Here is a 26630-nt window from a genome sequence, read left to right as displayed (position 1 = left end):
ATGCTGTTTTCAGCAGGAGGTAAAAGTTTACTTGGAAAGGTCAATACTGTAGTACACAAAAAATGATATTAATGTATGTGTCTCTACAGTAAATGTATTTCTCTAGCAATTTGTTGTGAATAAAAATATGTGAATGAATAACTAAACAACACCACCACCACCAAACATCCCTACCACAACCACCAACAATAACATCACCACCAGCACCACCAGTGGTGGTTCTTATTGTGGTGCGTACAAGAAAATAATTGTTTAGAGATTAAAATGTATTGTTTGGAAAAAAATACTCTCATTCCAGAATTCATCCAAAGCGGTTGAGGAAAAATGTGAAACCAGGAACAAACCACAGAACCACAAAACAGAAAGTAGCAGAGAGTTACATACAAATGAAGCACCCTGTGTATAACCTTTAAAGTCATTTAACAACAGCACCTCAAGTGAGCACACCAGATTTCAGAAAAAAACATTCCTCATTGACATTATCAGATAAAAAAATAAGAATTATATTTATTATTTTATACATTTTTATTTGAATTTATATTACCTTTCAAAAGGTAAACTCTAAAAAAAGAATTATTTGGGACACATGATTTTAACCAGGACCAGTCAGCAATATAGACTTTTACGCAAATAAAACCCTGAAACCCTTTGTCAATCAGTTTTCTTCATATCAGTATGTAACTTCAGATTGCTACCACTGTTATTGGTAGCTGCATGTTGAACTTCATGCTTGAAACTCAAGATCAATAGCGTCTCTGAACAGATAAAAGTAACACTTTTACCAACAGATATTTACACACAACCATCGTCGATATCTGTTTGAGGAGGCAAATGTTCATTTTGAACATAGCCTTTAAAACCCTTTCTATGAAGCTGTGTGTTTTTGGATGTGTGTGTTTTTGGATGTGTGTGTGTGTGTGTGTGTGTGTGTGTGTGTGTGTGTGTGTGTGTGTGTGTGTGTGTGTGTGTGTGTGTGTGTGTGTGTGTGTGTGTGTGTGTGTGTGTGTGTGTGTGTGTGTGTGTGTGTGTGTGTGCGAGAGAGTGTAACCATGCCATAATTTAACCGTTCCGTCTGTCCACTCTCAGTATTTTCCACTAACAGGTTATCTTAGCCTCTCTCTCCTATTGCCCTGTAGCAGTCTCTTTCTCCTACTGTCCTGTTTGGTCTCTCTATTGATGCTGCACTCTGGTGAAGTTGATGCAGCGTCCCTGTAACAACAAACAATTGGATTAATTCATAAAACAGATATAGGTCATAACATAATGTGGACATGTTTTATGATTACTATGTGTTTACTATGTGTTTCTAACTATATTAATATTCAGATTCACAGTCATCATACTGTGACGTGGTAAGGGGTTAGCTAGTGGGTCAGGGAGGGAGTTATGGGGGTGACTCCAAGTTTTAAGGAACTGGTTTGGTTGCCATTCATTCATTCATTTAGTAGGCATTTGTATCCCAAGCATTGACAGAAGGTTCTGATGGGTCAGGGTTTTCTTCCTCTATGATGCCTGCAAGTAGGTCATAGCATTGGGGCTTGAACCAAGAACCTTTGCACCGAGAGTCAAAACTATAACCACAAATTATCCTTGGTACGACCGCCGTCGGTGAAAGGATAACACTTTATTCTACAGTAGGTTGGATAAGGGTTATGGTTCGGCTAGGACAGGGCTAGTCCAGAGGTTGTAGGGCACGGTTTGACCGGGGGGGGGGGGGGGGTCATAGGTCACGGTCAGTCTTACCTGGTCCTGGGATGAGGGTCTCATGATGGCCACTCTATCATACTGTCGCCGTAACAATGCCCCCAGCGCGTCCATATGGCCCTGGGACAGAGAAGGGGAGGTTTGTGTGACCATGACCTGGGCCAACATCGAACAAGTCATCATTCAGACCCATCCCAGCCTCCACGTTGTCATCGGCACCCACCTTGATGGGAGTGTACCATCGGGACGCTACCGGGGGGATGTATTCGGGAGGTGGTCTGGGCGGGGGTTTGGGTAAGATGGGCTCGTCCACTTGGTCAGGCATGGTCACCACAGCGTTCTTAGCCTTCTCCAGGCGGGCGCCCTCCTCCGTGGAACCCTTGTCGCCCCAGCGCACCTTCACCAAGAGACACCCAGAGCCCTCTTGTTAGGATGCACTAACCTTCACACAGACACACCCAGAGCCCTAATGTTAGGATGCACTCACCTCCACAGACACACCCAGAGGCCTCAATTTAGGACACACTCACCTCCACAGACACACCCAGAGCCCTCTCGGACACAAACACATCGATTTATGTCAGGAGGTACCATGGTTACTAATACTAATAACTAATACTTATTTACCTTACCTTACATCTTATCTTATCCAAGCTCATCTTGAAATTCCAATTTTAATACCACATATTACATCTCTCCATCAGTTATGTTTTCTTATGTACTCACCTTCCCTTTAAGCCCTCACCAATATGCCGATTTAAATAAAATCAGCCTATAAATTACATTTTGTCCCATTTGTTTTTCTGAGACGTGTCGTTATCAGTGAGGTCAGGTGTGGACTGACCTCCATGCGCTTGATGCCCCCGGCGCCGCGGCCGCCGTAGTACGAGGCGTCCACTTGGGGCCACCTGTGTCTCGGCAGGGCGTCGTCCTCCGGCTCCTACACACAACCAGACTGTTGACACCACTCCTGACCCGGTACAGTCACCACAGGGAGCGCAGCCTAGGGGGTACCTGTACCCTAGGGTGACAGACCCCTAGGGATATACCCCAGGGGGTGTTTTTACCCCAGGGGGTACGTTTACCCCAGGGTTTACCTGTACCCCAGTAGGTACGGGTACCCTAGGCGGTATGCGTACCCTAGGCGGTACGTGTACCCTATCCAGTATGTGTACCCTATCCAGTATGTGTACCCTAGGGGTACAGGTACCCCCTGGGGTAAACTTACCTGTACCTTAGCGGGTACCTGTTACCTTGGGGGAATATGTACCCTAGGGTATGCCAAGCAGATGTAAGGGGGTACTTGAATAATCTATTCAGGGGGGTACTTGAATAGATTATTCAAGTACCCCCAAGTAAGAATATATTATTAATAGGTAACATAGTATTATTATGAGTAGGGTACTCACGGGTGGAGGGGGAGGAGGAGGAGGGGGGCGGGCCGGAGGAGGGTCTCGGATCACCTGACACATGATCACATGACTCCATGGTCATACTGATACAAGCACTGAGCTGAGCTAAAGCAGTGTCTCAAGGTTGCTCTATCTGCCTCTCTGATCTATCTCTTATCTTTCTCTCTCACTCCAAACTCAGAAATGTATCGCAGTTTTGCAGGAGAAGTGCTAAATGAATGAAGTTTTTTTCAATTTTGCTGATCTAGAATTGCATGGATGTGCATATCAAAGTCTTCATGTTGGACTACTTAAATGCTAAATGCTGTCGTATGTCATGGCACTTTGCAGCAGCTTGTGTTTTTTATCACAGTTTCTAGGCAAATATAACTAAATTATACATTAGTGATATTATTTAAATTTTGGTCTGTAACTCCTTAAAGTAAACTGACACATGTTCATGTAGACTTGTAGTCCATCTGAGCTTTCTGAGTGGCTTTTCACAATGACACGCACACGCATGCACACGCACTCACACAAGCACGCACGCACACACGCACACAAACACTCACCACGGTGCAGCAGAGCGGCCAGAACCACCAGAAGACAGCCAGTGCCGACAGAGCCAACAGAGCCAAGATCAGCCATAGAACCCAAATCCCTTTGGACTGGAGAACACACACACACACACACACACACACACACACACACACACACACACACACACACACACACACACACACACACACACACACACACACACACACACACAAGCACACGGTTAGCACACAGACACAAACAAACAAACACAATTAACAACATTAAATATAAAACATTATATCTACATTTACAGACAGAAAATCGGTAGGGTACCATGTTTAGTCAGGTTATGAAACCATGCAAACGCACACGTTTAGATACATACAGATGAGGAGTGGAAAGAGTCTTAAAGGTCCCATGACATGCTATTTTATGTATTCTTTAATATAGGTATTAGTGGGCAACTAACACAGTATTCAAAGACGTTCCCTAAATTCAGCCGTGGTGCAGAGTTACAGCCACTCCGAGCCAGTCGCACATTGAGCTTCCCCCAAATGCGCTGTTTCGGTGGGCGTGTCAAGGAGGAGGGTGGGGGTGTGGCCCTGAGCAGCTTGCAGCCACCATGCGCTCTGTTTACAGTGGATGTATCGCAATGGCGAGCCGCACACAGCCTTTAGCCGTGTTCTGTAAATATTCTAGAACACACGGGAGTCCTGGAGCTCTATATCTAAATATGATCATATAGCCTACACAGATATCTATATCATATAATATATATTATCACGGCCAAAAGCTGTGTGAGCCGATATTATGAATCTCAAACGACCGCGTTGGGTTCTTTGACGTTCCTGGTTCTTCAACGTCCACATCAATGTGAATACACACACTGTAACGCAAGTGTTTCTTGTCGGTTCTTTGACGTGTCTTGTATTTCCACAACGAGACTGTCGTGGGGGTTATCTGAGCCATGGTTGAGAAGGAATTGGGGGAAAGGAACTTTGATTTGACTCGCTGAAGTAGCCTACATGAACTGCGACATGCCGCCGGTTGCCGCGAGGCACCATCGCCCGGCAGCGGGCAGCCGGCAGCAGGCAGCGCGCGGTTCAGTCGACTTCAGGTTGATGTGAAAGTGGAAGAACCAGAGACGTCGCAGAACCCGACAAAGTCGTTTGTGATTCATAATATCGTCTGGAGGCGCACACAATATGTTATATGATATAGATATCTATGTATATGATATTATTTAGATATAGAGCTCCAGGACTGTAACGCAAGTGTTGTACACTTCCTTGTTATTTGGATAACCGTTCTGCTGTTGGTGTGACGTCGGACTCTCGTATCTGGTATTTCTACAACGAGACTCGTATTGGGGGTTATCTCAGCCAAGGTTGAGAATGAATTGGGGGAAGGAACTTTGGCTTTGACTCCCTCAAGAACATGAACCACGACAAGGAGGAGAAAGGGATCTTTGCCGGGCAGCGCTTATGCACCTCCGCCGGTGGTCCCTCAGCGGGGCTCAAGCGGGAGACATTCGCCGCCAACAATCCCTTTCTCCTCCATGTCGTGGTTCATGTTCTTGAGGGAGTCAAAGCCAAAGTTCCTTCCCCCCAATTCATTCTCAACCTTGGCTGAGATAACCCCCAATACGAGTCTCGTTGTAGAAATACCAGACGTGTTATGCGCCATCACACCAACAGCAGAACGGTTATCCAAATAACAAGGAAGTGTACAACACTTGCGTTACAGTCCTGGAGCTCTATATCTAAATAATATCATATGATACATAGATATCTATATCATATAACATATTGTGTGCGCCTCCAGACGATATTAGGAATCACAAACGACTTTGTCGGGTTCTGCGACGTCTCTGGTTCTTCCACATCAACCTGAAGTCGACTGAACCGCGCGCTGCCTGCGGCCGGCTGCCTGCTGCCGGGCGATGGTGCCTCGCGGCAACCGGCGGCATGTCGCAGTTCATGTACTTCAGCGAGTCAAACCAAAGTTCCTTTCCCCCAATTCCTTCTCAACCATGGCTTAGATAACCCCCGCGACAGTCTCGTTGTGGAAATACAAGACACGTCAAAGAACCGACAAGAAACACTTGCGTTACAGTGTGTGTATTCACACACACACACATACACACACACACACACATGTGGCGCTCGCACGGTCGAGTCTCATTGGCGGGCCAACGTCTCTGGGCGGGCCAGGCAGAGTAAGGGGAGGAGCTGAGATTCCTCATGACGTCATGAGCACAGACTTCCAAATCAGCGCGCTTGAGCCTCCGTTTTTTCAAAGGCGAGCAGAACAGCTAGTGCTCGTTTTACACCAAACGCAAGTTTTAGCCACTGGGGGACCATAGGCAGGCTAGGGAAACTCATATTTATGTTAGAAAACCTCATAAATTGAGATTTTCATGTCATGGGACCTTTAAATAAAGCAGTAAACTACACAACACTTGTTTTGGAAAAGCCTGTGATTGTAGATACATTTGCTTCATGTCATCATTGTAGATTAGAGAAGAGATTACAGGATGTGTCCAAGGTACATGATTTAATTTATTTGGTAAATGGACTGCAATTACATAGCACTTCTACCCAAAGCACTTTACAATGTTGCATAACATTCACCCAATCATGCACACATTCACACACCGACGACAGCGGTGTCAACCATGCAAGGCGACAGCCAGCTCGTTTGGAGCAGTTGGGGTGAGGTGCCTTGCTCAGGAACACCTTTACACTCAGCTAGGAGGAGCCGGGAATCGAACTAGCAACCTCGCGGTTACCAACTATCCATGATGAATATAAAGTCGGGTGGACAGGAAATTCTGCTAACAGGAAGTGCTGTTGGGGGGGGGGGGGGGGGTTGATGTGGTTTGATGTGTACTTCATTGATAGCTTAATGGGGGTCATTCACAATGATAACCCGTTCAACAACTCTGAGTTATTTATAGTTGTTAATAAAAAGCATTAAAAACCCATTTATTCAGTCTTACTAACTTACCTATTATGTCATTGTTAAAACTTTACTAAGCAATTTTTTATGCTTATTAAGGTTAATAAATCCTTTATTAAACTGCTAATCATGCATTTTGCACGTACGGGATCTAAAGCATGAACAATGCTTATTAAGGTTAATAAGTCAGCACATGTTGAGCGAGTGTGATCTGTTTTGTGCCTCATATAATATTGTAACGATCACCCAACGGTGGTGCAGTGTTGAATAAGGAGGTGATGTCTGGCTTTCAATCCTGCTCTTTATTTGGCAAATACAACGGTTATCTCCAGTCACTGTTGGCCGTGACCACGCCGTACCTCCAGCCGTAACACAGCTGAACCCCAACAAACACGTCACTTCCGGACCCTGACCCTCACGTTGTTCCCCCCCCCCTCTCGCGAGACAATCCCCCATTAACCTCTACTAATAACATTAGCGCATAACCCAAAACACATGTGAACATTTGCATAGCTGCTGAACGCATAATAACAGAACCACATTAACCCAGCTCGTTACACAGCTCCCCCCCAACAAAGTCCCTCGTCCCGAGGGTCTACACATAGTCTCTGAAACGGGCCATCCGACGTCCCTGTCTCCGCGACTGCGTGGGGGACGCAGGCACTTCTGCCTGGTGGGAAGCACAACGCCCCTTTGCACTGAAAGGTGTCTGTGGTGGAAAGGGGGAAGGAGGGATGTGAACAGGGGGGTTAGTCACTGTCTCTGGGGAAGTATGTGCAGGGGAAATGGGGCATCGATAGGGCTCGTGTGCCCCTGTGTAGCCGCATGCCATACGCCACCACTCTCTCTCCCTCTGGCCCCGCCTGAGCCAACACTGCACCCATGCCTACGGCGCTGGCATCCGAGTCCAGAGTAAACTGCAACCTGGGGTCCGGGGGGGGGGGTGAGGATGGTGGCCTCCGTCAGGGCCTTCTGGAGGGAGTTGAAGGCTTGTTGGCACTGTTGTTTATCTTCACGATAAAGTCTTTTTTCAATTCTTGCTCCGGACCCCTCGAATTCTTTTACACTCTCTCTCTTAAATTAGTCTAAGTGTTTTAAATCTCGATTTATCGTCGACATATTGGCGTCGCGACCAGGAGGAAATAGGGACTCGCCAGCTGCCGGGCCAGAGGACGGGACGCGAACGGATCATACGACCAGAGCTCAAGGGTAAGTTGTCTTGCCATATATAGGATAGAGTCGTTTGATCTGTTCTTGCCCCGTCTGAACGCCGAGCAGCAGGTAAAGTGTCTCTTCGATCAAACGAACCAAAATTATAGATAAATGAGCGAGTGAGAGATACGGGGGCTCCGGGAGAGATTGACGTGCGTGCGCACATAGGCCATTCGCGCTCTGTGGTTCTAAATGACCAAGACGCTTTGTGGCTCCCTATTTTGATACGAGTTGTTGTTATTTGGAGTTTTGAGGTTTTTGGTCAAATAGACCTATTATAAAGTCCTGTGGCTGTATTCTAGAGGATCGAATTAGTGGGAAAGATCCAATAGGACAGTACAGGTCCGCAGGTCGATAAAAGTGCCTGTTGGATGTTTGAGAGTATCCCAGAGAGCTGGGTTGGAATTCATTGCCGTCGATGAATTCATTTTTATTTTAGAGAGGTTTCCTTGGGATGCCGACTGGTGAATTTTCAATTCTAATCTTGGAGCGGTTGAACTGTAAATCCTGCACCAATTGATGGTGAATTTCTAGTTCCGATTTTGGCATTTTTTGAGAAAGCAGACTTCTCGCAGTTTTGAATAGATAAGGTTCTTGGTTGGGGTACCGTTTGAGTTGGTATTTTGAGAAGTTTCTTGTCTGTTTTTGATCTGGTCGAGTGTTTATGTATCCAGCCATTGTTTTGGAAGAATAGGCTTGTTGTTTGGAGTGCCATCTGAATGAGTTTAATGTGCTGATCGTGGACCGATTGAGATGCAGCTCTTGGATAAACTGAAATAGTTAATTTGTAATTCTGATCTTGGCACTACGAAGCGATAAGTACTTGTTTGAAATTCTGGTTGGTTGATTATCCATCCGACCGTTCATGTTAACCAAAAGACCAGTTTACGCTTGGTCAACCTTTTATTTGTAATTAATTACAAACAATTCGGAAGTTTTTCAATATAATATAAAAAAAATTATGAATCGGTTTATTGTCTGTATTTAAGTCGTGTTAGGATTAAGTTACCTCGGAGATTTTTACGACCCGGTTTATTTTATGTTGATTCTGTCATAAATAAATTAGGCGGACAGAGAATAGTTAATTTGTTTGAAGTAGTTGATAATCATAAATAAATTAGACGGATAGAGAATAGTTAATTTGTTAGTACTAACTAATAATAGTTAGTACTGAATAAATGTGTAAATCTTCTTTGACTTAAACATTAACGCGCTGACTATAACTGCATGTGCACGAGCAAACAGCGGGGACGAGCAGAGAAGCAGGAGCCTGCAGAGCAGGGTTAAAAATAGGTAACAGTGAAGGGTTGGGGCCACGTTCCAATCTTCGGGAGGGAGAAGAGCGCCGGGGAAGAGTTCACATTTGTAGCTTAGAGATAGTAAAGTATAGAAAATAACTAGTAGAATAAACTCAAATAAATGTTATTAATAAATAGTGTACTTCAGAATAGATAAATAAAATAAATAAAGTAATAAAGTAATAATTAAAAATGGCACCAACAGCGGTAGAGATTTTGAGTAGAGACCGTCTATTGCTCAAAGGTGAGATGAAAAAGATCTCTGAGAAATGGGAAGAAAGGACAGAAGGATCAGGCACTATATGGCCCATGGGAGGGACTTTTGATCCAATAATGTATAGGGACATGGAGGTAGTAATAAGGAATTACATAGATAACAGAAGTGGAAAAACGGCCTCAGCAAAGAGGGACAGGGAAAAGTTAGTACTAGCTTTGTTCCTAGAGGAAGGAGAGAGATGGCGAACATTACAGAGAGTGGCGGGAGAAATAATAGCTAATAACAACAAGGCTCAACCATTGCCTCTGAAGGTTGAGCCACCGCTGTACAAACCAGCATCATTGTACCCATTGCTAATAGGCACGGTAAAAATTAAAGGGGAAGTCACACTAAATGAAGAAGATAAGAAATACAACCCAGAGACAGAGGGGCCTGTCTGCAGTAAAGCATTACAAAGAGTACCCCACACGTCATCAGGAAGTTATCCTACTCTAGTTGATGGACAGCAGGCATTCTCTCCCCCAGTACAACAGCCTCAGAGCCAACAGTCACATACTCCAACTGTTACACATGTACACATCCATAATTATGGGAACCCCACAAATAAAAATAGACAGAATCAGTACAAAGGGCCCCAAGGACAGTTTAGAAACAATCAACAACCAGGATCCCAAGGACAACGCAGAGGTCCTTTAATATGTTTTGGGTGCAACCAGGAAGGACATACTAAGAGAAATTGTTTTACTAACCCTTTTTCATCCCAGCAAGGACAGGGCAACGGTTATCAGGGGAGGCAAGATCAAGGGAACTACAACCAGGGACAGCAGGGTCCCTTCATGGGTCAGGGATACTAGGGGTGCCCAGAGAATCCACAGGGGGAGGGTCAGCTTGTAGCAATCACAAAACAAGCTGATGAGGAACCAATACTGCAGGTTCTGATAAATTATAGAGGCACGCCAATGATGGCCCACACTGGAGCCACTTACACTTGCGTAGGTCCAAATTATGCCTCTCACCTCCCCATGGCAGGAAAATTCACCAAAACTTTAGGATTCTCGGAACACACGCAGTTGATACCTATGACAGCTCCAAGGATGACAATCGGTGAATTCTTATTTTAAGTTGTATATGTGAGTGAGTGAGTGAGTGAGTGAGTGAGTGAGTGAGTGAGTGAGTGAGTGAGTGAGTGAGTGAGTGAGTGAGTGAGTGAGTGAGTGAGTGAGTGAGTGAGTGAGTGAGTGAGAAAGAGTTAGCATTGAGTTGAGTTAGAGGGGACAGATGAAGTGATTTGTGAAGAGTGGGACAGAGAAGAGGAAGAGTGTGTGGATTGGCAACGAGAAGTGGCGATGAGATTTGGAGAAGGCTTTCCGGTTAGAATTTTCTTTGGGGACATTCATATCTTTCGATGGCCTTTTAAGATTAATAATCTAGTTTTGGAGTGTGTCCAAAAACGAATAAACCAGAAAGGAAAGGAAAGGATTACTGAAAGTGAAAATGGTTATGGAGATTTGTGAAAGCAAAGGAAGTAGATAAAGAGAGGTAAAGAGAGTTAGAGAGAAGGAATGTAAGTAAGGAAAAACCCGCAGGTGGGGGCTGGACAGAGAGACAACAGAGAGAAAGAGATTGAATTTGCATTGTGCTGAATAGATTATTTGTGCGTTTGGATGTACTCTGTAATTGGTTCCTGTATGTAACCCATGTCCACTGTTTTAGAAAAAACCTAGAACCACCACTGGGATTGGTGATTCTGTGGTTCTTGGAGACTCTCCATCGCGTCGGATCATCATGTGGTATATATCATTACATCTTGGTACACAGAGCACTGGTGAGACAACGGGTTGGATCAGAGAGAGAAGGTGTTTGGAGAAGGGAGAGGAATGTATAGAAAGCAAAAAGGGCGGATGCGGACCGACCCGGAGGTAATAAATCTGCGGAGAGGTGGCTGGGGTCGGTTTAGCTCAGGATGTAGAGAAGTTTTCTCGTAACCGAAGGGTTGCTGGTTCGATCCCCATCTCTCCTAGCTGAGTGTTGATGTGTCCCTGAGCAAGTTACATGGTGATTACAGGATTTAGGAATAATTATTTAGACTCCAAAACATGAGCAATTAGGGTTAAAAAATTGTCTGCACACCACACTCCACAGGAGTCAATGGGTTCAATGGCGCCAGGGTAAAGTGACTCATCAAAAGAGGAGCGGACCCAACCCATGGATTCTGCGTGGATAGGTGGATGTTATTTTGGTGCTTGGACCTGACGAGGTCTAGGTGCCAGTACAACAACACAAATAAAATATTTCCTTTAGAAATTATGTTTAGTAATAGACAAATTTATGAAAAGTGATCTTATAATTTTGAAAAAAACAATCGGCAATACTTAAAAAATTAGACCAAATAAGTATGATAAAACGTTATCCAAATATCAAATTTAGGTTATCCACAATGACATGTCATTTAAAATAAATAAGTAAAATAAAATAAGAAAGGATGTGTGTGTGAGCCTGTTCTCGTGTGTGTGTCAGGGCTGCCGAGGTAGGGGAGAATCCTCTCCTACTCCGAGTGATGGAGTACACAAGGGGATACACAAGCACACTTCAGATAAAACAATATGGTTAATTAGTAAATAGAAACAATGTATCAATTCAGTGTTGAATAAACTAGTTAAGAACAACATAGAGGGTTTGGGTTTGGTATAGTAGTGAATCAAAATATGGAAAACACTAAATGCAAGCAATAGGTAGAATAAAAGGTTTAATTAGGTCGTCCAATTTAAATAGATAGTGAAGGGCAATCGGGTAGGATTATGAAGAGAATTGTGATTTTGAGTAACGGTTAAGACAAAAGTGAGTCGCCCAATATTGAAAATGCAAGTTTTAATATTGTGATTTTTGTTTTCTTTCACATCTCCCTAGTTAAGGACAATAGGTGGATTGACGCCACATCTGCTGGGAAGGAGTCATACATGCTATGTTGTCAAATTGGATTTGGAAGTAGTGGGTTTACCTTCAAATGCCACTAATGCTGCTGCAACATTTTAATAATTTTAACTCTGATAAATTATCTTTTGTTTTATAGTTGCCCTGATGTGTATTCATTACGCACACATATGGCTGCATAAGGCAGATGCGGCTGAAGACTCTGTCTCCATCCCTCCACTTTGCGATCTATACCACTATATAGGTGGGGATTGATCGTATCCCAGGTACGGCATCCTGCAATAAGCCAGTATGGAAGGCTGGTTAGCCAACGACGGGTAAGATCCCACCTTGAAGCCCGGGACAACCTAAAACAGGAAAAGTCACGATTACTTGACAGAGTCACTGTGAGCACTGGCTCACTTGATCATGAAGTGACGAACTGCAACCATCATAGGAAAAGCCGGCTGGTGAAAGGTGGAGGGGGAACAGGAGTCAGATATGTCAGCTATGGCAGCAGAGGTGGTCTTGGAACGGGGCATGTCGCGTTTTATTTTATTTTTATTTTACCTTTGTGGTATAGAAGGCCACTAACGCATGTACGTTTTTTCGGTTTAGTGCATGACTTTGGAACAGTGTGGTTTCAGGCGGCTGATGGTAAACCCACCCATATTGGGCTTTGGATTTGGACATACTGGTTTCGATTTCCCTTCCCAAAAGATTGGTTTCAGTTTGCTGATGCTTAAGGTTAGACGTTTCGACGTTGGTTGTACCAACGGCGTTCTTAGATTTGCTTATCATTTAATGCACATGGTTTTGACCATTGCGCAAGGGGGGAGGTATTAAGGAGAATTAGAATTTTTTTTGAAAACAAGGTTTTTCTTCACCATACTTGCAAACAATGATTGACATCCAGCTAAATGAGTGTGAAATATTTGAAAAAACAGTGTTCAACAGATGGGTAGAAGCAGTCCCATCAGAAGACCAAAGTGCGGCTACGGTAATCAAGTTTCTGACTAGAGAAGTCATGCCAAGGTTTGAAATTCCGTCACTAATTAGCTCAGGCGATAGGGCAGCGTTTATTCAGAAAACACTCAAACAAGTGAGTTAACATCTGCATGTCAAACAAAGATTAGGCTGTGTCTACATTCCTCAAACCACAAGGTATGGTGGAGAGAGGAATCGGACGCTTAAGACAAAGATTAACAAAATTAAATTAGAATACTAAATTAAAGGACTAATGCACTACGACTGACACTAATGAGTTATCGCATGAAAACTAACAGAACGACGCATCTAACCCCGCATGAAATGCTTACGGGTCGACCCATGCCTTCACCTGTCATTCGAGGGCCTCACAAAGGACCTCCATTGGAACAATTGGAAACTGAGTTAAGACGCTATATGGGACAACTAACATACACAGGCTTATTTTTCAACAGGAGAAAGACAGAGTTCCAGAGTTGGAGGAGGAGCCACCAAGGGGGGTGGAGCCGGGTGACCACGTGTATCTCAGAGTGTTCAGGAGAAAGTGGAACGAGCCCAGGAGAGAAGGACCATACAAAGTCACCAACGCAACACCAACAGTCATCCAAGTGGAAGGAAGTGCCACGTGGTATCATCTCAACCACTGCACAAAAGCCGCTCAAACCAAATCCAGGGATGAGCGTGAGGAGGAGGAGCCAGACGCAGACACACCTGGGGCTGACCAGCTGCCCCAGGACCAGATCCAGTCGAGCCAAGAGATACAGCCACATAATGATGCTGAAAACGGGGAGCCTGTTCCTGATCCTTTACGGGTTGTGCCAGATTCTGCTGGCACAAGGACAGACCCCGAGGAAGGATGAAACCACGGAGACAACACAGACCTGGAAGAGCCAAGAATCAGGGGCTGGTACTGAAGGAAGCCAGAGAGGAACACAGGACAATCCGGCCCCAACTCATTCAGGACTAGTTAACAAGAAAGGGAAAATAGTCTTATATGCTCAGATACCACCGCAGAACCAAGTTAATGAATTTGTGTTTGCTGTTATGTCGGATAACCAACCGTTATGTGCATTAACCTTCCGCCAGAATTATGAACATGCGCATAGGAAAAATCGGTGTGAAGTACATATCCAATTTAATCCAATGAAATGGTGTTTAACAGTAACGTCAGGAAAAACATGGGACTATAACAGAAAGTATAAATTAAATATGAGAGAATACGGACCAGACGAGAACATAAGAATTGATAAAATAGGACAACCCAAACCCCCCACATTTATACAGCAAACCGATACATAAAGATAATAAGAGTTATTCAAATCCATGCAAGCTTGCAGACAATCTTAATCTTTAATTTTTATTATTTGTACCTATTTTTTGCAATATATTTTTTTGAGTTTCATATTTTTATGTTACATATTTCTGAAAATACTATGTTATGATTAGACATTTGATAGATCTTTTTTGCCTTAAACAGGTTGAAATTCCTGGGAATTATCCAGGTTGAGATCCCTGAACATGCTTAAAGGTTTTTAACGATGATCAAATGTAGTGCAAAATCTGACCTAAACGACTGTTATGTTTTTGTTGTGATCTTAGCAGTCACAAAAGGGACGATGTGTGGTAGAAATTAATGATTATATTCTATGGTAAACTATGATTATTATTAGGCCTGTATATCTAATGGTAGAAAACATGTAAAGCGTCTTGGATTTTGATCCAGGGCTGGTCACGAGGCCTGGGAGTCTTGGGTCAGAGCAGGGGTTGGGGCGCAAACCCCCAGGAGCAGGAAGCTACTGACACAATGCATGCTGACTCCACTTCCTGGGCCCCAGACTGTCACGGGGACCATCTGTTTAGAAGTATTTGTGTTTGATTATGTGTGGACACCTAAAAAACAAGAAACTGCTGAGGACTGTGCTATTGTGTGTTTAAGAAGAGGCTCGAATCTGTTGACGAGCAGTGACTCTATAGACCCACTCAGGCTGTTGTCGTTGTTGTTTTTCTTCACGATAAAGTCTTTTTTCAATTCTTGCTCCGGACCCCTCAAATTCTTTTACACTCTCTCTCTTAAATTAGTCTAAGTGTTTTAAATCTCGATTTATCTTCGACAGTAGCTGCACCCATTTAGAAAGGGTTTATTCGATTACCACTATGGAATTACTTACCTGGTAACCTCTGCAGGAACAGTTTTCCTCTAGTGTTATGGTACATCTTCTTAAATACTGGGTACAAAGCCGTTTGTTTCCATGGTATTACCAGGTTCTTACCATATAATTTATAATAGATACATTCCATTATCCATGCAGTCAAGACAAACTTGTACCATGTACGTTCTGCGACATTACCAAGTAAAACACACCAATTTACCCAGTAATTAAGCTGAAACTGTACTGTAAAAGGAAGCCTCGTTTATTTCCATGGTATTACCAGGTTCTTACCATATAATTTGTAATACATTATTCCCTTTTCCATGCAGTCAACACAAACTTGTACAATGTACGTTCTGCGACGTTACCAAGTAAAACACGACAATTTACCCAGTAATTAAGCTGAAACTGTACTGTAAAAGGAAGCCTCGTTTGTTTCCATGGTATTACCAGGTTCTTACCATATAATTTGTAATACATTATTCCCTTTTCCATGCAGTCAACACAAACTTGTACCATGTACGTTCTGCAACGTTACCAAGTAAAACACGACAATTTACCCAGTAATTAAGCTGAAACTGTACTGTAAAAGGGAGCCTCGTTTGTTTCCATGGTATTACCAGGTTCTTACCATATAATATGTAATACATTATTCCCTTTTCCATGCAGTCAACACAAACTTGTACCATGTACGTTCTGCGACGTTACCAAGTAAAACACGACAATTTACCCAGTAATTAAGCTGAAACTGTGCTGTAAAAGGAAGCCTCGTTTGTTTCCATGGTATTACCAGGTTCTTACCATATAATTTGTAATACATTATTCCCTTTTCCATGCAGTCAACACAAACTTGTACCATGTACGTTCTGCGACGTTACCAAGTAAAACACGACAATTTACCCAGTAAGTAAGCTGAAACTGTACTGTAAAAGGAAGCCTAGTTTGTTTCCATGGTATTACCAGGCTCTTACCATATAAGTTGTAACTGGTTATTCCCTTTCCATGCAATCAACACAAACCATATATGTTCTGCAACATCGTTCACCAGTAGTTAAGCACTTTAATTGTTGTTATAAAACCCCAAACCACTGTTGATGAAAGGCATATTAAAATTAAACAAATTCAAAGGCTTGTCTTTCAAAAAATGCATATCTCACAAACAGGCACTGAACACTGAAGAAATCTGACAAAAAAAAGAGCCGTCCACATCAACTCAATTTAAATGTTACTGGTGGTGTTTTCATAAAACACATGACATTGTTATGGCAAGTGACCACAAGGAAGACTGCTTCAACCTCTTCCATTTGAATAAGCGGTGAATGCCATGCAGCAATCTGCCTATGGGAGCATCTTTGTGGTCATTCGCAAACCAATGAGTCCACTCGATGAATGAGAGATGACTCTTTAGTGTCTTCTCTGTGAGGTATCCCTGCAGTCTCCACATCTGGGATTCGAAGGCTGACCAAGACCTGACCAGGTACCTCCAAATCTCCCCTTCCATACTGTAATAAAGAATCAGAGGACAAGAAAATAAACATTAATAAACAATTAATTAACATTTCTAGAACATGTAGAACTCAAAGATTATTTTGTTTATTAGTTTAAAAAAGGATGCTGGTCCTCTGGCCATTGTGTTTGGTCATATTGAAAAGAGAAAAAGGCATAGCCATAAATACAGTTAATAGGACGGGAGGGGACAGGCTGTTAGCTCCGGTTAGCACTTTAGCATCGAGCTAGCGGAGCTTCTGTCATTCAAATAACTCGGACATGTTGTTTAAAACCTATAACACCCAATTCATTAAAATATCCAGATTTAATCGGGCTCTCTCCCATAAGTACAGTTAATAGGACGGGAAGAGACAGGCTCCGTTAGCCCCGGTTAGCGCGATGCTAAAGAGCAGCTCTACCGGAGCATGCCACCTCAACAGGTGCAAGTTAGCCTCCGGTTTGATATTCGCCGGATATTCGGTTTACCACCCAATCGGATTCATCAACATAAGTGCAATACATTACGGGCTTAGTATGTTGAGGACGGTTTAGGACGGCGTATCGCGAAAATCACAAACACATGTTGTCGCCATCGATGTCTGTGCAACAACGTCATTTACGTTCTGGTTGCTACCTGTTTTAGGGACCGTCAACAAGTTACACTCACCGACTGGTGGCAGAGACGTTACCATGGAATTGTTTCTGGAAATAAATCATATAAAATAACATAAAAATCACTAAAAAAATACATTTTGTCACCTGATTGTAGTAGTAGTTGCCAATGGTGGGCTGCTACTTACTGCAGGTAACTTTGCTAATATATTGCATTATTGTTAAACGGGATGCAATTAATAATTTCAAATATAGTTTAGTCGATTTTAGTCGAATATTAAACTATTAACTGCATTATGATTAACTATATTGCAATATATTTGTGTGATTCATTTCCTGAAACAATTCCATGGTAAGTGTAATTTGCTGACGGTCCCTAAAACAGGTAGCAGCCAGAACGTAAATGACGTTGTTGCACAGACATCGATGGCGCCAACATGTGTTTGTGATTTTTCGCGATACGGTGTCCTAAACCGTCCTCAACATACTAAGCCCGTAATGTATTGCACTTATGTTGATGAATCCGATTGGGTGGTAAACCGAATATCCGGCGAATATCAAACCGGAGGCTAACTTGCACCTGTTGAGGTGGCATGCTCCGGTAGAGCTGCTCTTTAGCATCGCGCTAACCGGGGCTAACAGAGCCTGTCTCTTCCCGTCCTATTAACTGTACTTATGGGAGAGAGCCCGATTAAATCCGGATATTTTAATAAATTGGGTGTTATAGGTTTCAAACAACATGTCCGAGTTATTTGAATGACAGAAGCTCCGCTAGCTCGATGCTAAAGTGCTAACCGGAGCTAACAGCCTGTCCCCTCCCGTCCTATTAACTGTATTTATGGCTATGCCTTTTTCTCTTTTCAATATGACCAAACACAATGGCCAGAGGATCAGCATCCTTTTTTAACTAATAAACAAAATAATCTTTGAGTTCTCCATGTTCTAGAAATGTTCATTAATTGATAGTCCTAATGTTTATTTTCTTGTCTTCTGATTCTTTATTACAGTATGGAAGGGGAGATTTGGAGGTACCTGGTCAGGTCTTGGTCAGCCTTCAAATCCCAGATGTGGAGACTGCAGGGATACCTCACAGAGAAGACACTAAAGAGTCATCTCTCATTCATCGAGTGGACTCATTGGTTTGCGAATGACCACAAAGATGCTCCCATAGGCAGATTGCTGCATGGCATTCACCGCTTATTCAAACTGAAGAGGTTGAAGCAGTCTTCCTTGTGGTCACTTGCCATAACAATGTCATGTGTTTTATGAAAACACCATCAGTAACATTTAAATTGAGTTGATGTGGACGGCTCTTTTTTTTGTCCGATTTCTTCAGTGTTCAGTGCCTGTTTGTGAGATATGCATTGTTTGAAAGATAAGCCTTTGATTTTGTTTAATTCTAATATGCCTTTCATCAACAGTGGTTTGGGGTTTTATAACAACAATTAAAGTGCTTAACTACTGGTGAACGATGTTGCAGAACATATATGGTTTGTATTGATTGCATGGAAAAGGGAATAACCAGTTACAACTTATATGGTAAGAGCCTGGTAATACCATGGAAACAAACTAGGCTTCCTTTTACAGTACAGTTTCAGCTTACTTACTGGGTAAATTGTCGTGTTTTACTTGGTAACGTTGCAGAACGTACATGGTACAAGTTTGTGTTGACTGCATGGAAAAGGGAATAATGTATTGCAAATTATATGGTAAGAACCTGGTAATACCATGGAAATAAACGAGGCTTCCTTTTACAGTACAGTTTCAGCTTAATTACTGGGTAAATTGTCGTGTTTTACTTGGTAACGTCGCAGAACGTACATGGTACAAGTTTGTGTTGACTGCATGGAAAAGGGAATAATGTATTACAAATTATATGGTAAGAACCTGGTAATACCATGGAAACAAACGAGGCTTCCTTTTACAGTACAGTTTCAGCTTAATTACTGGGTAAATTGTCGTGTTTTACTTGGTAACGTCACAGAACGTATATGGTACAAATTTGTGTTGACTGCATGGAAAAGGGAATAATGTATTACAAATTATATGGTAAGAACCTGGTAATACCATGGAAACAAACGAGGCTTCCTTTTACAGTACAGTTTCAGCTTACTTACTGGGTAAATTGTCGTGTTTTACTTGGTAACGTCGCAGAACGTACTTGGTACAAGTTTGTGTTGACTGCATGGACAATGAAATGTATTATAAATTATATGGCAAGAACCTGGTAATACCATGGAAACAAACAAGGCTTCCTTTTACAGTAGAGTTTCAGCTTAATTACTGGGTAAGTTGTCGTGTTTTACTTGGTAACGTTGCAGAACGTACATGGTACATGTTTGTGTTGACTGCATGGATAATGGAATCTATTATAAATTACATGGTAAGAACCTGGTAATACCATGGAAACAAACGGCTTTGTACCCAGTATTTAAGAAGATGTACCATGACACTAGAGGAAAACCGTTCCTGCAGAGGTTGTTACCAGGTAAGTAATTCCATAGTGGTAAATCGAATAAACCCTTTCTAAATGGGTGTGGCTATGAATAATAACTAAGAAAAAGTATTTTATTGGAAAGCACTATGCTAATTTCTAGATAGTACATCATTAAATTTGGGCTGTTACCAACATAAACCTTGGATAATAGGTGTTTATAAGAATTGGTTGCCTAATTTCCTAGGAAGTACACAATATCGGAGTTATTACCAACCTAAAACAGTTGCAACTACACGCTACTTAGTTGAGTTGATGGGTAATAGTGGAGGTTTTACTTAGTACTTCAGCTGTAATTCCTCTGTATTTACCTTCTTATTACCAGTGGTAATTACACAGTAATACACTATAATTTACGGGATAATTCCTCTGTATTTACCTTCTTATTACCAGTGGTAATTACCCAGTAATAAACTATGATTTACCATGTATTTACCGGGTAACTACCTCTGTATTTACCTTCTTATTACCAGTGGCAATTACCCAGTAATACACTATGATTTACCATGTATGTACCGGGTAAATACCTAGTAATTAGGGGACTGTAAAAGGAAGGGTTACCCACATCTTTTCAGATGCTTCTGTGAAGGCCATTACTGCAGTAGTTTACCTCAAGGTGCTAGACTACAGCGGCGAAGTCCATGTAGGATTCGTCATTGGAAAGGCAAAGTTAGCTCCGATGTCAGTCCATACAGTCCCGCGGCTTGAACTGGGAGCAGCAGTCTTGGCGGTTGAGATAGCAGAATTGGCTTCTAGAGAGTTGGATCTGAAGTTTGATGATGTACGGTTCTATACAGACAGCAAGGTTGTGCTTGGGTACATTTATAACGCAACCCGCCGGTTCTACGTATATGTCAGTAACAGGGTAGAACGCATCAGGAAGTTCTCAAGCTCTAACCAGTGGCACTACGTACCCACCGGCCAGAACCCAGCAGACGTAGCAACTGACTTGACTTTCTGCTGCTACCGTCTAAAGAAGACATCCCACTGGAAACACCTTTCAGCCTTGTGGACCCAGACTCTGACGCAGAAGTGCGATCTCACCTCACCACATGCACCAGTCCAAACCTAGGCTCTCAGCGGTTTGAACGGTTTTCAACATGGCAGTCTCTAATCAGAGCCATAGCCACACTCATCCACATCACAAAGGTCATCAGATCCAGCACTACAACTGGAAACAAAGAATGTAAAGGCTGGCATCATTGTTCAAAAGCACACACATCCGACAATCTGTTGAAGGCAAAACAGGTCATCATTCGATGTGTTCAAAAAGAAACCTATCCCACTGAGATGTCCTGTCTGCAGCAAGGGATAAGCATTCCTAACGACCACTGAGGAAGTTGGATCCTGTTCTCGATTGTGACGGACTCTTGAGAATCGGTGGCCGGCTTCAACGCTCAAGTCTTACCGCGGAGGAGAAACACCCTCTCATTGTCCCTGGTCACAGCCACGTCGGCGCTCTACTTACCAGCTACTACCACAGGAGAGTCGAACACCAGGGCCGGATCTTCACGGAGGGAGCTATACGTGCAGATGGCATTTGGATGGTCGGAGCCAAGACGTGCATCGCAAAGCTTCTACACAAATGTGTCATGTGTAACAAGCTCAGAGGTAAAACAGCAGAGCAAAAGATGGCCGACCTCCCTCCAGATCGCCTAAGTACAGAGCCTCCTTTCACTGACGTAGGCATCGATGTATTTGGTCCTTGGAGTATCTCTACTCGACGCACCCGTGGAGGCGCTGCCAACAGCAAAAGGTGGGCAGTTATCTTCACCTGTCTCAGTGTACGTGCTGTTCACATAGAGCTCATTGAAGCCATGGACACATCAAGCTTCATCAACGCTCTGCGTAGATTTCTTACCATCCGGGGTCCTGTGAAGCTTATTCGTTCAGACTGTGGCACAAATTTCAAGGGAGCCTGTAAAGAGCTGCAAGTACTCTTGCAAAACGACCAGGAGCCCAACATCTCTAAGTTCCTCAGTGCAGAGGGTTGTACATGGATCTTCAACCCGCTTCATTCATCACACATGGGCGGTGTGTGTGGGAGAGGATGATTGGCATCTCAAGAAGGATTCTGGATTCCATGCTAAGTCAGACTCCACCTTCCCTACTCACCCACGACGTTCTGTCTACTACGATGGCAGAGGTGTCCGCCATTATCAACGCCAGACCTCTGACAACCATCTCGACCGATGCAGACGCTCCGTTACTTCTGACTCCCAACACGATTCTTACCCAGAAGGTTTGCTGTCCATATCCTCCTCCAGGCTGCTTCGTCGACGCAGACTTACACCGTCAGCAATGGAGAAGAGCACTTGGCCAACACATTTTGGGAAAGGTGGCGGCGTGAGTATGTCTCAACCCTCCAGAGTCGTTCTAAGTGGCAGAAGAGCCAGCCCAACATCAAGGAGGGAGACCAAGTGCTTCTTCGCGATACTCAGCTGAAGAGAAACCAGTGGCCCATGGCATTGGTGACTAAAACCTTCCCTGGAAGTGACGGAAAGATCAGGAAGTTGGAGCTCAAGGTAACTAGAGGAGGCACTTCCAAGACCTTTCTTCGCCCTATCACTGAAGTTGTGGTGTTGATGACCCCTTAGGGTCAAACAGACTCTTGATTGACCCCCAGATGTTTGGTCATTTAAGGTGTTATTGTTTTCAATACCAGGCGGGGAGTGTTACGTTACACGTTTTGAGTTTGTATTAGGCACTTTAGAGCCCCCTGCAGGCCATTACTTGTATTCAGTCCTTTCGTAGGCCGTTTCTCAATTCGCGTACTTGTGCGTGCTCGTGTGCTCGTGGACTCGTGAAACGTCATCAGTCGTTGCCCGAGCACTGTTCCAATTCGAAGCACGCATCAAGCGAGTACTGTCGTAAAACCCGGAAGTGTTCTTGATGCGTGCTCGATCTCGCCGTTTCACCGAGCATGCATCGGAGGTGGCTCGTGTGTGCTTGCAATCGCTATAAATCCCAGGATGCATTTCGCACTCGCAGCAGTACGATGGCGGACAATATGGAGAAGACGCTGTAGCTTAATTACTCTTAATTTATATATATATTTATATAATATAATAATAATAATAATAATAATATAAGATAATATATAAATATATATATATAAAGTCGTGTGTGTATTGCTCATACACATGACAGGACACGCATATCTTTTCAATTTTTATTCATTCAGAATATTTACATACTATTTGACAATGAAAGAGGCTGGGATTTTGTTTTATATCATTTGTTTATATTGTTCAGTAGTATATGCCTAAATGAGGCCGTAGCACAGTTAACGGACGAGCAGAGGTGGTGACGTCATCGAGTCCGCTGCTGTTCCAATTGCAGGTACGTACTCGCGTGCTCGCAAGTCTGTGCTTGAAGTACGGACTTGCCAAGTACGTGCTTGCAAGTCATCGAGTCCGTAGTACGCGTGCTAGGAATTGAGAAACGGCCGTAGTTTCTTAATATTGTGTTCATTCTCATTGGCTGATAAGAGTCACGTTCTGTTAGTCACGTGATCGGTCAGTATTTCGGCAGCCATTTTGATCTGTCATTTGAGCCAGAGATCCACACGGTGAAACATCTTTTTTATCTCACGTCATTCATCCGTGTAAGCCTTGGAGAAGCTTTGTTTGTAAGTAACTTAATTCATCTATGTCTTATGTAATTATTTACGTTCGTATTTCATTGTATTTCACTACTTTATAAGTACGGTTTTATAACCAATTTGCATATTGGTTCATTTTCAGTTTCACACTTCTAAACCTGCAACAACTTGTTCAACAACTATCAATAAATGGACATACAAGTGGATGTCGACAACATCCTTTACGGACTTTCGTCATTGATCCTGTCTTCAAGTTTTGTTGGGAAAAGTGTTTAGCTGTCTGGTGATTTGTGCTACCGTGTGTGCATCGCATCGATGTCCTCCATTGTTGTGATGTGGGTTCTGTCCATGTGTGGGTTGCGTAGGTGTTGTTTGCGTCGCGTACAAAAATATGTCACGGCCCTTTCGTGCAGCCGACCCCGCCCACGTCCAGGAGGTACTATTTGCGGTGGAAAACGATCCGTGCTGCTACCGTGTCGAGTCGTGTCGTGTCGAGTCGAGTCGAGTCGAGTCGAGTCGAGTCGAGTCGAGTCGAGTCGAGTCGAGTCGAGTCGAGTGCCCGAACGCGCAAGTGGATTTTGGGTGGATGTTAATATAAAAGCTATTTATTCAAATGTTTTTAGAAACTGCAGAACAACCTTTTGTTCCGCAAAACCACACAAAATATAAGTATTTGCAATTGATCAGCGCGCTGTCTTCTCTTCTTTCGGAAAGCGAGTTAACAGACACGCATCGCTTCAGTGCGAATATAGCCCCGCCTTCTGTCACTCACTCGCAGTGCGGTCTCTGGCAGTGATTCGCTAAAGGTTAGCCAACACAGCTAGAATCTCAAGTGCAGCACCTCCGCGAACGGTTTAGGTAGAAGTTAAATGGAGTAGTGATGGAGGAGTGCAGTTTGGAAGTACTTTGGATTGAGGCAAATTATCAAGGAAAGTCAAGAACACGGTTTTGGGTTTCATAACTGTGCACATGCACACAGCAATAGCGATTTTTTTTCACGAAATTGGACCCTCACAAACTACTGTATATATTACATGAAAGCTGAGCCTCCACTTATTCCAACAGTCCAAACCATATCATTCTGTGACTAAAACTCGCAAATAACATCTTAAGAAGAAACGTCCCCTTTTCTTTTAACAACCAAAAATGAAGTATTACCTTTGTGATTTTTGTCCACAAAGTTGATTCTGATCAAATAAAACCACCATAAACAGATTATCCAGTATCTGGGCCAAATTTTGCAACTTAACATGGTGTTTTCAATCAATGAATAAGAGAAGGTTTCTTAGGAAATAGGTAAATTGCCTTTAATCAGAAAACATATTCTTCAGCGCAATCTAGTGGCCATATATTTGTTTGCGAGTGTTTGGCTTGGTGCATTCGATTGCCCTGAACTTTAAATAGAGGTGTCAAGTGTCAAAATTGTAAGATATCTACCTTTATTTGTGTCTCATAGTAAGACAGCGCTCCCAACTGATAACGACCAACTGATACTGATAATTATTTCAGGTGAAAATGTTATCTTCCACTTATGCTGTGTTCCATGGCTTTATTCACTTTAACCAAGTATTATCCCCATTGAATATTTCACTTGCACAACAATCTTTCTTTTGGCCCAAAGATGACATTATCGCCCTTGCAGTTGTGGGGATATAATCTATTTACTTTGGGTATGTTCTTTCCTGAAAAAAACTTTTCCCCTGATATCGAAAATGGTATAGAATATCGATATTTTTCCAGGAATAGTGTTAAAGTTAGAAAATCCAGTATCGTGACTGACAACCCTACTAGAAACGCGATTGTGATTATTCAGTTAGAGCTACAAGAAACTTGAAAGTTAAAAAAGACATATCTTTGCTACTACCTCTGACATTTAGTTATGTACATTTGCATCAAATCATGCAGGTCTACATATAACTTGGCGATAGCTTTAATAGGTTGCAACTGTGGACTGAAATCACTTCATGGCACGATGTGACCGCTCGATAAATAAGTAAACAAAGAGAAGTTTGTTATTTTTTAAACACAACATGTGTGGAAGCTAACATTCAGCTTCAGTCTGAGCTAGGATGATTTTTCTGAGCCCCCCCAAAACCAGGCCGGGTGCCTGGCAAAAAGTGGCCCGTTCACGATTCTGATTATAATTTGGGCAAGTGAACATTACATTCGGGCAAGTTGAACCTGACCTGTACTTGCCCGATGGGCAAGTGCTTTTGAAACCTTAGTGTCAACCCCTGCAAGGGTCCCGCTGTGGAGCGAGCATTCCACCCTTATCTCAGATAACATTAAATCCTTCAATTACCAACATTGGTCCTTCGAACCGAAAAGCTTCACCCACAGCGACAAAATGGCAGAAACGGAGGGAGAAGCAGCCCCAGATGGGGTCAAGGCAGGACAAGAAAGGAGAAGACACTACACCTTCAAGCATATGAAGTGACTCTCCCTAAATCATTGCTAGCATTTACAATTCCCCTCGGCACTGTCGATAGAGCGCAGGGGAACATACTGAGCACCGACACATATCAGCTGCTGTCTTACAGCAGTCAGGTCGAACCTGCCACATCTAGAGACCAGCTAGACAACTGCTCCAAATCAGCAGTAAGCTGATAATAATCAGGGAATTATGACTACAACCATTCAGAGTGCAGCTCAGTAGTTATTGGCAGCTGCTCAGCCGCATTGCATCACGCATCTTTCCACTCTATAATAGCTCCCATCAATCTGGTTTTGTCCATCAGCAAATACGGATCCCAGCTCAGGCAATGCAGCATCCACTAGCCCATCAGACTCCATCTGATCTACCAGACCCGGGCTCCAGAGCCGTTCTACCAGACCCGGGCTCCACAGCCGGTCTACCACAACCGGGCTCCAGAGCCAGTCTACCAGACCCGGGCTTCAGAGCCGGTCTTCCAGACGCGGGCTCCAGAGCCGGTCTACCAGACTCGGGCTCCAGAGCCGGTCTAACAGACCCAGGCTCCACAGCCGGTCTACCAGACCCAGGCTCCACTGCTGGTCTACCAGACCCAGGCGCAACAGCCGGTGTACCAGCCCCAGACTCCACT

The 26630-nt window shown here is 43.3% G+C and overlaps 1 protein-coding gene across 3 annotated transcripts in view; it reads right to left on the bottom strand.

Moving 5' to 3' along the window:
* Positions 1-910: 910 nt before the first annotated feature.
* LOC132447358 (anthrax toxin receptor 2-like) overlaps positions 911-26630 on the bottom strand; it is a 46161-nt gene continuing 20441 nt past the window's right edge. For all 3 annotated transcript variants that reach the window (XM_060037990.1, XM_060037991.1, XM_060037989.1), the window contains 6 exons: positions 3668-3763; positions 3114-3167; positions 2549-2644; positions 1928-2101; positions 1744-1824; positions 911-1209 (listed from right to left, as the gene is read on the bottom strand). In XM_060037990.1, the coding sequence (XP_059893973.1) occupies positions 1171-1209; positions 1744-1824; positions 1928-2101; positions 2549-2644; positions 3114-3167; positions 3668-3763 (540 nt within the window). In that variant the 3' untranslated portion in view covers positions 911-1170. The remainder of the gene's footprint in view (positions 1210-1743; positions 1825-1927; positions 2102-2548; positions 2645-3113; positions 3168-3667; positions 3764-26630) is intronic.

The sequence above is a fragment of the Gadus macrocephalus genome, chromosome 19 (assembly GCF_031168955.1).
Source record: "Gadus macrocephalus chromosome 19, ASM3116895v1".
In the NCBI taxonomy this organism is placed as follows: domain Eukaryota; kingdom Metazoa; phylum Chordata; class Actinopteri; order Gadiformes; family Gadidae; genus Gadus; species Gadus macrocephalus.
Note: the sequence above shows the minus strand (reverse complement) of the source record. Positions and strands in the feature narration are given on the sequence as shown.